General features: G+C 37.7%; 1 protein-coding gene and 1 pseudogene across 1 annotated transcript; both read left to right on the top strand.

The window, feature by feature from the left end:
* Positions 1–3,181, top strand: LOC137963060 (selenium-binding protein 3-like; annotated as a pseudogene).
* Positions 3,182–9,956: 6,775 nt separating this feature from the next.
* On the top strand, positions 9,957–14,070 carry LOC137962849 (receptor-like kinase TMK4). Its single transcript, XM_068809950.1, has 2 exons — positions 9,957–12,672; positions 13,190–14,070. The coding sequence occupies exons 1-2, from the start codon at positions 10,398–10,400 to the stop codon at positions 13,705–13,707; spliced, it is 2,793 nt and encodes a 930-aa protein (XP_068666051.1). The 5' UTR covers positions 9,957–10,397; the 3' UTR covers positions 13,708–14,070.
* Positions 14,071–16,156: the final 2,086 nt, after the last annotated feature.

Here is a 16,156-nt window from a genome sequence, read left to right on the forward strand (position 1 = left end):
ATGCCATTTAAACATAGTTCCATAAAAACTGAGGTAAATTTCAAACCAATGTATATTTTCGTAGATTTTTTTTACTGGATTTTTTTCACACCTGAATTGTTCACATGGTCCTTTAACAAATCACCGAGTCACTATTGCGTCATTATCGAATTGCAGTAAAAACCCATGTCCGGGGCAAATCACGCATGAACTCCACTCGGCTCTCTTCTTAAAAACGGCGACGACTTTAACTGGCTCCTGAGTTCCAACCGTGAGTTCCAACCACGATTTTTCTCTTCTTCAAATTTTAATTTTTTGTGTTTTGTGAAATAGAAGGCTGGTGTTATGGATTCTGAGAATATTGTACCGAACGATTGCTGCCACAAGACGGGTCCAGGATATGCTTCTCCCATTGACGCCATGTCCGGTCCTCGGGAGAAGATCATCTACGTCTCCTGCACTTATAACGGTAATTTTTTTTGTTTTTTTGTTTTTTTTTTTTTTTTTGTGGCATTTGCTTTAAACTAATAGAAACTACATCATATGGGCTGGAATGCCTGCAGCTCTTGCCACGGAAACTCAACATTGGGCAGGCGTTATCTCATAGTGCCGTCATTATTGTAAGTGAAGTTTCTACGATTTTGCCAGTGACGATGATTAGATTATCTCTCAGTCTCGGTTATTGCAATCGATTTTAATCTTCATCAATGGAACCTGACTCTCAGCTGTTGGGTTTCTCTGTTAATACATTTTCAGGTCTAGTCGTATTTATGTCATTGACACACTAAACAATCCACGAGAACCCTCTCTGCACAAAGTTGTTGAACCTGAAGAGATCTTGCAAAAGACAGGGTTAGCTTATCCCCATACTTCTCAGTGCCTCGCATCTGGAGATATAATGATCTCATGTCTTGGAGATGGGGAGGGAAATGCTGAAGGAAGTGGTTTCCTTCCGTTGATTCTGACTTCAATGTAAAAGGGAGGTAATATTCTCTTAAGAAACAAGACATGATGGGTTTCTTTTAGGGAAGTAAAGTTTTGTATTTCGATTTGTTATTCATACTGAAAACACTTGTATTTCTTAGGTGGGAGAAACCTGGTCATAGCCCCTGTTGAAGATCATGCCTTAAGAGACGTTGATTGAGAATAATTGCCCTATTTAGGGCCTTCCTTGCAGAGGATTTTGATCCTCCATTACAGGAGCTAATCAAACTCCATTATTCTTTTTCTGTAAAATCAAATCAATTGTAATCAATTGTAAATCCCTGTAATTGTGATACAACAGTTATAAATTAATGGAAGAACCTCACCCCGATTAGTGTGGTGAATTTTGAAAATTGTTCTCATGGTATCAGAGCTATTCTGGATTAACATCCCGTGATCCTCATTGGCCTCTGATTTTTCTTCTGATCTTCTTCCCTTCAACACCATGATTCACATGGTCACCATCAAACTTTCATCTTTCAACTATCTCCTATGGAAGAGTTAGTTTCTCCTGCTCCTCGACTGTCAAGGCTTGCTGGGTCATGTGGATGGTACCCTTGTGCCACCACCTCCTTTCAATCCTCCCACTTCTCAGACACCAAGCCCTAAGCACTTAGAGTGGAAAACTACCGACCAGCGCCTTATCAGTCTTCTTCTCTCTTATCTGTCCGAAGAAGCTATGGCTGAAGCTATCGGCCTCTCCACCTCCCGTGACGTATGGCTTGCTCTGGAGAATACCTTTAGTCATAGGTCTAAAGTCCATGAAATTCGTCTCAAAGACGATCTTCAATAGATGAAAACGGGAGCTCGCTTGGTGACAGTATACGCTCGTGCGTTCAAGGCACTGTGCGACCAACTCCACACCATCGGTCATCCCGTTGATGACACCGACAAGGCTCATTGGTTCCTCCGTGGTCTCGGCCCGGAGTTCTCCAGCTTCTCCTCCGCCCGAATGGTCCAAAATCCCCTCCTTTGTTTTTTCGGCATAGCGTCACGTGCAGAAAATACAGGAGCTAATCAAGCTCCATTATTCCTTTTTTGTAAAATCAAATCAATTGTAGTCAATTGTAAATCCCTGTAATTGTGATACTACAGTTATAAATTAATGGAAGAACCTCACTCCGATCAGTGTGGTGAATTTTGAAAATTGTTCTCAGCCCCCTTTTTGGGGATGCTTTCTGGTACCAATATCAACACAAGACAATGATTAGTTGCTCATTTGGAGCTCGAAGAGCTTTTCAAAAAGGATTCCACCTTCAGGATGTTTCAGATGGTCTGTATGGAAGACTCCTACATGTATATAGCTGGTCGGATGGTGAGCTCAAACAAATAATAGATCTTAGCAAAATTGGGCTCCTACCCCTAGAGGTCTGCATATTTTCTTTTGTTATCTACAAGGTGCCCTTTCCCTAGTTAACTCTATTTCTCCTACCCCTAGACTACTTTCATCCTTATTCGCTCCACATCTTTGTTTTTTTTTTTTGTCTCGGTAAACCTTCAATTTTTTTCCACCCCCTATTTCAATTGGAGATTCAAATTTTATATATTGGGTTGGGGGTGACCTACTTGATTTCTCTAGTTTTTTCTTTCTTTTTGTTGAAGAGTATATATGAAAGAGTCTTACATGATTCTCACAATAAGAAGTCTCACAGAAGAGTTTCAGTTAAAAGGTGTTTTAGTTATATTAGTCTAAATAGGAGCCCATGTACTCAAATTATATCATGTTAGTGAAGTTTTTTTTCGTTTCCAGAAATTCAACAATTTTTTAAGTATAGATAGTAAATAGAATAGGGTATAAACAATTGAGTAAAACTGCATTTAAAATAAGGTATGCATAATCAAAAACTTATATAATACAACTTATTCCATTCAGATTATATTTAGTGTTTACATGTGGACTATTGTGTATGTATTTATCCTCTTCAGGTCAAGTTTCTACATGACCGTTGTAAAGACACAGGTTATGTTCTCTCTGCTTTAACTGGCAACCTGGTGAAATTCTTCAAGAAATTAGATGGTTCAGGGGAGCATGAGGTGTATTAAATCTTCTTCGTAAAGCTTTACCTTCTATTTTGTAAAGTTTTTACCATAAGAACTTGGGTCTTTACATGAGAGTCCATTGCAGGTAGCAATAACGGTGCCACCACTTAAAGTGAGAAATTGGAATATGCCAGTATTGTCTGGACTCCCTGTGGATTTTCTACTCTCTATCGGTTAGGGGTGGCATCGAGTCGAGTCGAGCCGAGCCCAAACCAGCTTATGTTCGAGCTGAGCTTGATTTAAATATTTCGAGTCGAGCTTCGAGCCGAGCCTCGTCTCGAGCCTAAAATTGTTATCGAGCTCGAGCCCAACGAGTTCGAGCCGAGCTCGAGCCTCAACATATATTTAAAACTTTTCAAAAAACATATATCGAATAAAATGTATACAAAATTATGCATACATTTTATATAAAATTGGGCATAACTTATATATATAATACGTGTATAAGATTAGGCATAACCTCTACTTAAAATTGAGCATAATCTATATATATAATACTTGTATAAAATTCGGCATGACCTCTACTTAAAATTGGGCATAATCAATATACATAATACCTGCATAAACACTCCATAAACACTCCATAAAATTTTCTATACATTCCATAAACACTTCATGAAATTGTTTATACACTCCATAAAATAGTCTAAACACTCCATACACTGCATAACATTATAAATAAACTCCATACAATAATAAAACACAACAAAATTAAATTAAATATTACTATCAATTTACAATCACCCAAATAAAAACTATAAATCCTTTAAATAAAATCCTATTACTATTACAGACTTACTAGAAAATTACAAGAAATATTTTGAATTTTTCTTAGGAAAGTTAAATGGACCTCTTATTGCCTTTTCTAATGAAATAAATAAAAATCAATAATTAATCTAATATATTATTATACTTATCGATAAATATTTAATCACATAAAATGTCAAACACAAAATTGCTATGAAAATTACCTCATGCTCAAAGTATTATATCATCAACTGTCAAATACTTATTCAATAATTTTCTATATGGTTTTCTAACCCATCTTGGCAAGAAAATCTTACTTAGAAATTATATGATTTTTTAAAAATAATTTATAATTAGAAAAATATTTTGAAAAAACATGAGGCACTAATGGTCCCTATACTTCTATTAAAAATGTCTTTTCAACATATATTGAAAAAACCACTAATAGTCTCTAGAAACGTATTTCTACTAAAATATCTTTTAAATTTATTTAAAAGCCTTGAGGAAGGGACAAAGAGTTTTTTTTCCTTGTTTATGATCTCGCACGTAGGGGTGGCTTTGAATAAATTATATATAAAATTATGCATATATTTTTAAAAATTGTAATGATAAGGGAGGTTCAGGATTGAATTTCAATAATGGATTAAAATGCACCAATATTAATATTTTTACTCCAATTATTATCTAGCTTGTTTTGTAATTTTTGATTCTTATGGCCTCTTTAGTGCCCCTAGATAAAAATTTATATTCTAGGAAAAAATAAAAATATTTTTCCTATGATACATATTCCCAAAAAACCTTTAAATAAAATCTTATTACTATTATTGACTTATTAGAAAATTACAGGAAATATTTTAAAATTTTCTTAGGAAAGTTAAAAGGACCTTTTATTGTCTCTTCTAGGGAAATAAATAAAAATTAATAATCAATCTAATATATTATTATACTTATCGATAAATTTTTAATTAAATAAAATATCAAACACAAAATTGCAATGAAAATTGCTTCATGCTAAAAGTATTACAGCATCAACTGTTAAATACTTATTCAAAAATTTTCTATATAGTTTTCTACCCAATCTTGGTACGAAAAATCTTACTTAGAAAATTATATGATTTTTAATAAAAAATTTCAATTAGAAAAATGTTTAAAAAAACATGAGACACAAATAGTTTATAGAAAATTATTTTAATAAAATTTATTTTTAATTTTTTCCAGAGGAAAAAGTTTTTATTTTTTTTTATTTTATGATCTCGCACATGTGAGATCATCTTCGCGCGAGGGAGGGGGGAGATTATTTCTCCCCTGTTCTGGTTTTCCGTCGAGACGACATGAAGGGAAGGGGGTTACGGCGCTGGGGAGGACCTATCGTCGGGGATGACGGCTACGTCGGAGGCGGCAGTGACGGAAGCGGCGGTGACGGAGGTGGCGGTGATGGAAGCGGCGGCGACGGAAATAGAGGAGGCGGCGAGGAGAGGAAGATATCGAACAGAGGCGGCCGGCGAGCAGCTGTGACGGCGGTAGAGGTGGCAACAACAACCAATGGGAGGGGTCGGCGGTGACGAGGGGTCACATATGACACAAATCAATGTTGACACGGAGAAGGGTGGGCTTACGATTAACCTAGACTTCTTTGTAGATTTCGGATTGGAGCCAGAAGGACCTTCACTAGCTCATGAGATGAGATATCCAGGGGGTGATTGTACCTCTGATATTTGGGTTTGTGTTACCCTTCTAAGATCCCTTATGGAAGCAGATGATGCCAAACCTAAAAAAAAATGAGGAGTTTGGAGGAGAAAAATCAATGGAATGATAAGGCTATGCGTCATCAATATAAATAAAGGAAGGCAATAAAATTACCCTCCTATTCCCAGTCATTATGTAATGGGTGTGAAATTTCTATTACTCGTATTTGTTTCATTTAATAAAGGGTAAAATGGTAAAATTACTCATCCTCTTAATTGGATAAGGTTGTTAATTCTGTATATGCTTATTGTAGAATTTAGGATCCCATGAAAAGGACTTCGATCAAACTAAGAAAAGGAAAAAGAAAAAGAGAAGAGGGGGAGAAAGGATCGACCACCAAGGGAGAGAGCTTGGATGAGGTGGAAGAAGTAGAGCGCCTACCAAGAGAAGGAGAGGTTTGACAAACTTTGGAGAAACGAGGAGAGCTTTAATGTCGTACCTCTTAGCCAATGCCTCTATTTATAGCTTTTACAATGCCCTTTAGGGCTACAACTTTATAAAAAAAAAACATAAAAAGACAAGAATTTACAACTTCATGCCATCTTTATGAAAAGCCTTCTTATTTAGCCATATGCCCCCACTTAGACGTGTGGGCTTTCTTTCCTGGACATGTGGGCTTGAACCCATCTTCTAACACTCCCCCTCAAGCTGGAGGAGAAAAAACATCATAGATACCCAGCTTGTCCCATATAAAGAATAAGATTTTAGATGTAACTGGTTTAGTAAGGATATTTGCTACTTGCTCTTGTGATGAAACACTTTTGAAGGAGATTATACCCGCTTGAAATTTCTCCCGTATAACGTGGCAGCCCCCCTTAATGTGTTTGGTCTTTTCCATGTACTAGATCTTGCAACCACATTTTGCTTCTTACTTCTCCATGTAACCAGGTTCCCTCCAACAAGAGTGCAATATCCAGAAGTAGACTTCTTATCATCAGGTGATCCAGCCCAATTTGCGTCTAAGAAATCTTCTATGTTGAAGTGGTCATGTTTCTTATAAAGTAATCATCTTCCTAGAACTCCTTTTGAGTATCGTAATATTCTCTCCAATGTCTTCCAATGGGTAAGTTGTAGTTTATGCATGTACTGACTCACCACACTTACAACATGTGATATGTTTGGTCTAGTTACCGTGAGGTAGTTCAATTTGCGTACAAGTCTTTGATATTGTCCAATATTAATATCTTTTCCTGGCGTTGCACATAATTTTACATTCGTATCCATAGGTGTGTCAATTGGGTGACACCTTTTATTCCTGTTTCTTTGAGGAAGTCCAAGACATATTTTTGTTGAGACAATAATATCCCATGTTTGTATTGAAGGACTTCTATGCCCAAAAAATAATTGAGAAGTCCAGGATCTTTAGTTTTTAATTCCTGACATATCATGTTTTTACTTCTTGTATGTTATACGCATCAACACCAGTTAAGACAAGTCATCGACATATATAACTAATAGTATTTTTCCTTTTGAGGTATCTTTAAAATATACTGAATGAACTACCGAGTATCGATGAAATCCAAACCGTAGTAGTGCTTGGTTAAATTTATCAAACCAGGAAGGATTTTTTAACCGGCATACAGACTCCCTCTCAACCACATAACCAGGTGGTTGAACCATATATATTTTCTCGCATATATCACCATTTAAGAAGGTATTTTTTACATCGAGTTGATATACGGGCCATGATGAGTTAGTAGCAAGAGATAATAGGATACATATCGAATTTAACTTGGTAATGGGAGAGAATGTATCCTCATAATCCACTCCATAACTTTGAGTGTACCCTTTAGCAACGAATTGGGCCTTAAGACGAGCAATGGGCCTATCTGGGCTATGTTTAACCGAAAACACCCATTTACAACCTACTAGTTTTTTACTTTTCGAGAGCGGTGCTAAGTGTCAGGTTTGATTCTCATATAAGGCATGCATTTCTTCATCCATAGTCTCCTTCCATCATGGATGTTGTAGGGCCCCGTGATAAGAGTACGGAATAGAAGAGGAAGAAAGCAATGCAAGAAACGAAAAATAAGCAGAAGACAAACGATGGTGAGACATAAAGTCGGATATAGGATGAGAAGTAGTACAGGAACGGTGTTCCTTTCTTAGAGCAATAGGCCGAGTAACAAATTCTGGAATAACATAATAGCAGAAGGACGTACCTCGGGAAGATCCAAAAACTCCACAGGTGAGGTGGCGGCCAGTGCTTTAGACAGCTGAGTAATATCAACATTAAAGGGCACAAATGGACAAGGAGTGGTAGAAGGAAATGACCAACCTGGAGGAGCATCATTTGAGGAAGAGAATGAGTTGTCCTAAAAAAAGGTCACACCGCGAGACATAAGTATCCTCCGAAGGGTAGGATTGTAATAGACATAACCTTTTTGGGTGCGATAGTACCCCAAGAAAATGCACTTCATAGAACGAAGAACAAGTTTACTCTTTTGAGGAGATGTGACATGGACAAAGAATGTACATCCAAAAACCTTAAGAGGAAGCGAAAAGTGGTCTTCACCAGGAAATAGTACTTAATAAGGAGTTTTTTTACTAAGAACAGATGAAGGTAACCGATTGATAAAAAAAAATAGGTCGTAAGTATAACATAAGGCCAATAAAAGTAAGGTACCTTCATAGAGTAGAGGAGGCCTTGAGTAACCTCAAGGAGATGACAATTCTTTCTTTCAGCAAAAAAATAGACCATTACCCTCACAGAAGGATTGAAACTCACTAGACAAGTATTCCTTAGCATTATCAAACCTAAGGATTTGAATTTTTTTTCCAAACTGAGTTAACACCATAACATTAAAGGTCTTAAAAATAGTAATTATTTTAGATCATTCTTTAAAGAGATATAACCAAGTGACCTGGGTAAAATCATCAACAAACATAACAAAGTATTTAACATGAGAAATAAATTCGAAAGCTCACGGATATATATCATTATGAAAATGCAACGGCAGCAGAAAAATAGAGATGGCAATCAGAGGAGTTTCTGAAATATTCTGTTAATCAGTCCGAGAGACGGAGATAGGGAGACGAGAGGGAGCAGAGATGGAGGCCGGAGACGAGAGTCCGAGAGAAGAGAGGGAGCAGCAACGTCGGGGGCGTAGGCAGACGAGAGAGGGGGTGCGGGAGAGAGGGAGGAAAAAAGGGAAATGAGGATGCGCGAGAGAGAGGGGTGAGAGGAGAGAGAGGGGAAAAAAAAAACCGAGCCACGTGCGTCCTTCATCTCGAAGAAGATAAAAAATGGTCTTCAACGAGATGAAGGATTTTAAAACGTGGAGATGAAGAACCACTTCATCCCTAACATCCAGATGAAATGTCATCTGCGCTCCACTAACGACTTCAACTGATGAAGGGTGTCATGTTGTTGATCTTCATCTCGGACTTCAAGTTGACTGACCTCCCTGTAATGGGCTTTGGCCTTAAGTTGCTGAAGATTTATGCTTGGCTGTGCTAGAGGTCGTGCTAGAGTATAACTTAACACATGTGTCCCAAATATTCTTGGTTGTTTCCAAGTGGACCACACTGTTGGCTACATGTTCTCCCATGATATTAATGAGCCAAGTAATACCCAGATTATCATTTTTAACCCACTTGAAGTAGGATAAATCTTCTTCATCAATCGGATGAGAGGTTTTGTTTAAGTGACCGAGAAGGTCACGAGTAAGGAGAAGAGAGTTTCAATATCCTACCTCTTAGCCAAGGCCTCTAGTTATAGCTTTTACATTGCACTTTAGGCTTACAACTTTATAAAAGAAGAGACATAAAAAAAGACAAGTATTTACAACTTCATACCATCTTTATGAGAAGCCTCCTTATTTGCCCATATGCCACCACTTAGACGTGTGGGTTTTCTTTCTTTGGACCTACGGGCTTGAGACCGTCTTCTAACACTTATAATTAGATGAAATAAATGACAATTTATATATATGGGTGATATTAACTCCCTTAATCCTCAATAATTCCACTTTACCCCTCTTATACCTAGGTTACCAAGCATTTTAGGAAAATATTAGAATGTATATAAAATACAATTTTAAAATTATAAAAATAAAAAATAATAATTGTAAATAGCTTAAATACTTTTTCTATAAGTAGGTCCCCACAGATCAAAATTTAAATCAAATTGAACTCTCTAAGAACCAAAGAAAAGCCAAAACCCTAATTGGTATTAAGCTAAAGGAGAGGCTTCACTTTAAGGTTATCCCTTTCACATATTGAAAGAGGGAGAGGTGGCCTTTTCTTTCCACATTTGGCAACTCTGATAATTAGATCAGTCTCAAAGAAAACAAGATAGTTGTTGGTTAAACCCAGTCAAGGACTATCGAAGCAATCATTGGGCTTAATGTGGATTATTGAAAAAGTGTCGTTGATCTAAAAACATTCCTGTTGATCATGGTTTTTTAACTCTCTTACACTCGGGAGCAACTCTTCCGCTCGGCTGTAACGTCGTTTGTCCTTGGATCTAATCGATCCGACTCGGAAGAATACGGCGACGACACGTTGTGGTTGGGATTTGAGATCCGAGAAGGGGAGTTGTTTATCCAGGAAGTTTTGCTCGGATATTCTGCAGAAAAAACAATCGGTGATCAACTGGCAGTGAAATCCGCTGTTGAGGAAAGCCACGCGTTTTGGCGTCACAGCTTGCAGCAGAAGGGAAGAGGAGACGGGAGCCATACAAAAAGCTAACAAATCTACATCAGTTTCCATTCTCTCTAGCAGGTTGCTGCTGCATTACCTATTACTGAGCAAAATTCCCACGAGGGCTGCTGATACAGAAAACCCTTTTATATTTTTGTTTGTTTGTCTCTCTATTTCTCTTTGCCTCCAGGCTCCAACATTTGCATCTCTGGGTCTCTTTTTTCTGTTGCGGCTTGTTCCTTTGCTCTGGAGGGGTCATGGGAGAGGGGCCGAGGAGGCGAGCGCTTTCGTTTCTCCTGTTTGTTACTTGCATCTGCCTCTCCATCGCATTGTCGCGCTCGCAAGGTACGTCTACCTCCCCCGACGATGTCGCCGTCATGCGGAAGTTGGCGACGCAGCTTAGTCCGCCGGGATGGTCGCATGTAGGTGATCCGTGTAATCCGTCGTGGCGTTTTGTGAACTGCGAAGACGGGCGGGTAGTGTCTATCAATTTGGCCTCCAAGGGACTCACTGGTTCTCTGCCGAAAGATCTGAACAAGTTGTCTAATCTCAGAGTGTTACAGCTCCAGCGTAATGACATCAAGGGTCCCTTGCCCACTCTCGCGAATTTGAGCAATCTGCAGCAACTTTATCTTGATGGCAACCATTTTACCTCCATTCCGTCTGATTTCTTCTCCGGTCTTTCCAGTCTTCAGTCCTTGAGTCTCGATGATAACAGTTTTGCTCCGTGGATGATTCCGAACGATCTGGCGCAGTCGACCAACCTCGCTGATTTCTCTGCTTCTAACGCCAGCATTAATGGCTCCATTCCAAGCTTCTTAGGCGAGTTGCCCAATTTGCAGTCTTTGCGGCTCTCTTACAACATTTTGAGGGGTGAGCTTCCGGCTTCCTTTGCCTCGTCCAACATTCAATCTCTTATTCTGAATAACCAGATCTCCCCCACGAAGCTCACTGGTAGCCTTGATGTACTCTCCTCCATGACCCAAATCTCCCAAGTGTGGCTTCACGCCAACTCATTCACGGGTCCGATTCCAGATCTGTCAAAATGCGCTTCACTTTTCGATCTCCAACTACGCGATAACATCTTGACTGGGATTGTACCTTCTTCGCTCTTCCATCTTGAGAGCTTGAAGAACATATCTCTGGGGAACAACTTGTTGCAGGGGCCTTTCCCCTCTGTCCCTAATGGAATTAAGGTCTATGCCGACAAAATAGCCAATAATAAATTCTGTAACCCTAAGCCCGGCCCCTGCGATCCCAGGGTTATGGTTCTACTATCTGTCGCTAAAGGGTTTGGACACCCTGAAAAGCTGGCGACTTCATGGGCAGGCAATGATCCATGCAATAGTTGGACCTTTGTTTCTTGCGATCCTAAAGGTAACATCATTGGACTGACTCTTGGGAAACAGAATTTGGGTGGGACTATCTCACCTGACATTGCAAACATAAAAACACTGGCGAAGCTGTTTTTGAACGATAATAGTCTTACTGGTCCCCTTCCAGACAGCTTGACGCATTTAACTCGTTTGCAAATCCTGGATGTTTCCAATAACAATCTTAGTGGCAAAACACCTGCTTTTGAAGATCATGTCTCTTTGAACTTGTCAGGTAACCCTTTAATTGGGAAGGAGCTGCCATCAGGAGGAAGTGGTTCAGGTTCTGGTGCCTCAAATGTGGATGTCTTACCGGATGGATCTGGAAGCAAAACCTCTTCGTTTGCCATGAAGTGGATAATTATGATAGTTATCATAGCAGTGCTTGTTGTGCTTGTGGCTTCTATACTGATTTATATCTGGAAACGTATGATATCTAGAGGTGATCAGAGTGCTCTAATCAAGCCCACAGTAGGGAAGATCGAGGTGGCAAGCTCAAATGGGAATGGTGCACTTATAAGTGAACCACCTAGCATTGGAAGCAGTGGCCATACTGATGTCCAAGCAGTTGAATCTGGAAGGATGATCTTTTCAATTCATGTTCTTCGAAGGGTCACAAACAACTTCAGTGAAGATTACATTGTGGGAAGGGGTGGATTTGGTGTGGTTTACAGAGGTGTACTTCAGGATGGAACCCAGATTGCTATAAAGAGAATGGAATTATCAGTGGTGAGTTCAAAGGGGTTGACTGAGTTTCAGGCTGAAATTGCTGTTCTTACTAAGGTGAGGCATCGCCATTTGGTGTCTCTCACAGGTTACTGTGTTGAAGCAAATGAGAGGCTATTGGTTTATGAGTACATGCCTCAAGGGACTTTGGGACAACATCTTTTTGAATGGAGAGAGCTTGGATATGAACCTTTAACATGGAAACAAAGAATCACTATAGCTCTGGATGTTGCTAGAGGGGTTGAATATCTACACAGTCTTGCACAGACAAGCTTCATACATCGGGATTTGAAGCCAACAAATATATTATTGACGAATGATATGAGAGGGAAGGTTTCTGATTTTGGTCTGGTTAAGCTTGCTCCGGATGGGAAGTACTCTGTAGAGACTAGGTTGGCAGGAACATTTGGGTATCTTGCACCTGAGTATTGTGGTTAGTACTTCCTTTGCTCATTAGAGACCTACCTTTATAGATATCTTCCCATATGTTTGTTTTAATGAATATCTGCTGATCGCCGTTTTCTCTAGGTTATGCATTAGAGGATTCCCCTTTCCTCTCCTTCCAATTGACTGTTGATGAGCAGAGGGCTCCATTTTTTGCTGAGCCTTTCATTTGCATATGCACATTTTAATCAACAGCAATTTTTTTTTTTTTTTTAGAAATTCTTTTCTAGATCGCTGAATTGCTATAATATACAACAAACTGTGACATATTTGTTTTTCTTGAGGTTCTAATTAATTGGTTAGTATTTCGAGATTATATAGTTATTTATCTTCCAAAAATGCTGTTGCTCTTTGTATTTTTTTCTTGGGAGACTGGAATAAAGAAGAATGGGATGCTATATAATTGTCTGATGGATCTATTTTGTTTATATTGTCAAGTCTTTAAGTCTACTTGTCTGTCTTTGTAGGTAGGTGTATTGTACTCACAATTTTGTGTTGCATTGCAGCTACAGGAAGGGTGACCACTAAAGCAGATGTTTACTCATTCGGTGTCATCCTTATGGAACTAATTGCTGGCAGAAAAGTGCTTGATGAATCCCAACCCAATGAGAGAACCCATTTAGTGACCTGGTTCCGAAGGATTATGATTAACAAAGAAAACATGCTAAAGGCCTTGGATCCAACTCTTGACCCAGATGAAGAAACCTTTGCAAGCATATGCAAGGTGGTGGAGCTTGCCGGTCACTGTACTGCCCGTGACCCTTTCCAGAGACCTGACATGGGCCACGCAGTTAACACCTTGGCTCCTCTAGTTGAACAGTGGAGACCCACCAGTTCTGATCATGAAGACGATAATGGAGATTCAAGTTTCCACATGAGTCTTTCTCAGGCGGTAGAGAGATGGCAAGCTAATGAAGGCACTTCTCTGACGGGTGATTTGCTCTACACTCATGCTGGGAACTCCCAAACTTCTATGGAGCCATTAGCATTTCCACACTCCTTTGCCTCAAGTAATGCACGGTGAAAGGGGCGCGAAGACGACAACATTACAATGGGCATCCAATCATATTGGATTTCCACTTCTCAAGTTGAATTTGGAAGATGATAGAAGAGCACAAGTGTTTGTCTTGACTTTTATCAGCTTCTCTTTTGTTTTGAATTGGTTGTGGTCTTATGTTTTGAAATCTGGAGGCAGAAGGGGCTATTTCTTTCATGGGTTTCCATTCTTTGATTACCACTAGTTAGGAAACGGATGCTAGGCACATTCCAAGGGAAAGAGATCGTTGAAATGATAAAAACAAGGTTGATTTGTAGTGTATCTGTTAAGAGTATTGCAACTTCTGTAAGCTTATTTATTTATGATACATTTCAGTTTGGCTTTACTCAATTGTTTTTTCTCAGAAAAACTGTTCATCTGATTGGATCATTGTAGTGGGTAGTTGATCTTCAGCTGTTACCTGTTTAGTTTATTCATGATAATGTCTAAAGTGGGATTCTCTTCTTTAGGCCGGCAGGATTCAGCAGCATGGATATGGAAAGGGGATGACAGAGATAAGATGCAGTCCTGGGGAGAAAGAAGGGGGAAAAAACATTGAGGGTCTATTAGGAAGCCTATGAAAAAGAAAAGAAAGAAAAATGAGAATTTGATCATTATTATTCCAAAAATAGTTAATGACAAGGAGAATTGGATCATTATCTCTTTTTCACAAACTATTTTTGGGAATAATAACGGTCAAATTTTCATTATTTTTTCTTCTCTTTTCTAGGGTTCCAAACAGACCCTAATAGAAGTAGATGACATGTGATCTCAAGAGAAGTGCTAAGGGGTGGCGAATCGGTGTTAAAAGGGCATGAGTACTAACAATCGGTATCACAATTCTGACATTTCTTTGAATTTTCTCACTTGAAAAAAAAAATATTCGCCTCTAAGTAAGCACAGGTGATCATAAATTGATGTATGTTTTTTTGTTATCTTGCTCTGTATTATTTCTATTTTAGTTATGAAAGAGTTGGGTCCAGGCTCCCTCCCCTGTGTTTAAGATAAGAACAGTTCTATTACATGTCGTCTGGACTTGATATTTAAGTTTTTAACCAGTTTATCTCTATTGAGTGTGACAATGTCACTTTCTAATAACTCATCAAGGTACCACTTCTATGCTTAACATATCTCTACCTGGACTTTTTCATTGGAAAACCTGTTATGGGTTTGAAAATATAACTCCATTTTCAATTTAAAAATAAACAAAAACTATAACAATTTATCGTAATAATCCATGTATCATTTAAATTTACCTCTAATGACAAAAACAATAAATATTTTTTTTCTTGTTAAATTTATAAATATTGAAATTTTTTCATGAAGTAAGATGTTCCCAATAAAATTTAGGAAAATGTTTTATTTTAGGGTTCATGAGGATATTATTTAGAAGTTACTTTTTGTATAAAGAGATTTTTTGGGAACAATAAAAAAAGAACTATTATAGGTAGTATTTGGCAAAAATTATCTAAAAGCGTATTTTAAACATAAGAAGATAAATATACCCTTATATATCTATCTATCTATCGATCTATCTGTCTATCTATTTGTCTATATATATGTATAAAACTACTTCAAATATACCATATTATATGCATTAAACAATAGTTAGTATACATCTTATAATATAAAAATAAAATTCAATAATTCAAATAATACATTTAAGAAATTGTCACAAAGAACATAGTATAAGTCTAATTTGAATTTCGTTCTTCATTTTTAAGACATAAGATATTCTAAATTTTATATACATTAAAATAAATACATTGTTACAAGACAAATATAACCCTCTTTAAGTACATATTAAGTATCTATTTTTTAAGTAATAATATATACTAACACTTAAATATAGTAACTAGAATTTCTTATATAATTACCAAAATACTCATAACACAAATATGAAGTACAATATCAGTTTGGTATAATAATCTCCACTTGGAATTAAGTGTTAACAATATGAATATTCATACACATGAATTACAATATCTACAAGCATTAAAATAACGCAATAAATTGGATTTTGGTGATTTTTGAACCACCATCCCCTTAAAGAAACTTTGGGTGTTCTTCCCATTTTGAGCTTAAAGATCCATGGAGAAAATTATACTAGGAAAAGGATCGAATTAGAATTTTGAACAAGAGGAGATTGAGTCTAGAACGAGAACACGAGTGGATTAGATGAAAAGATTCATGATCCAATTTGATGGCATAATGACAACACGAAGGTGAGCCTAAAAAAATAGCTATTACCAATATTCATGGTTCTTTTATTATAATAATTCAAACTTATTTCATTGTCCATTTATATCAAATTTTAAACTTTATTCATAAACGTACATATATCACTCCCATTCAAAACTATACGCATAAGTAATCCCGAACCAACTTTTTTTCACAGTTTCTTTTCACCTAAAAATGTCTAGGTATCCATGGCATA

This window comes from Aristolochia californica, unplaced genomic scaffold (assembly GCF_029961685.1).
Source record: "Aristolochia californica isolate CCGP_79_NKW_82.1479 unplaced genomic scaffold, dmAriCali1.0.hap1 SCAF_4, whole genome shotgun sequence".
NCBI lineage: Eukaryota > Viridiplantae > Streptophyta > Magnoliopsida > Piperales > Aristolochiaceae > Aristolochia > Aristolochia californica.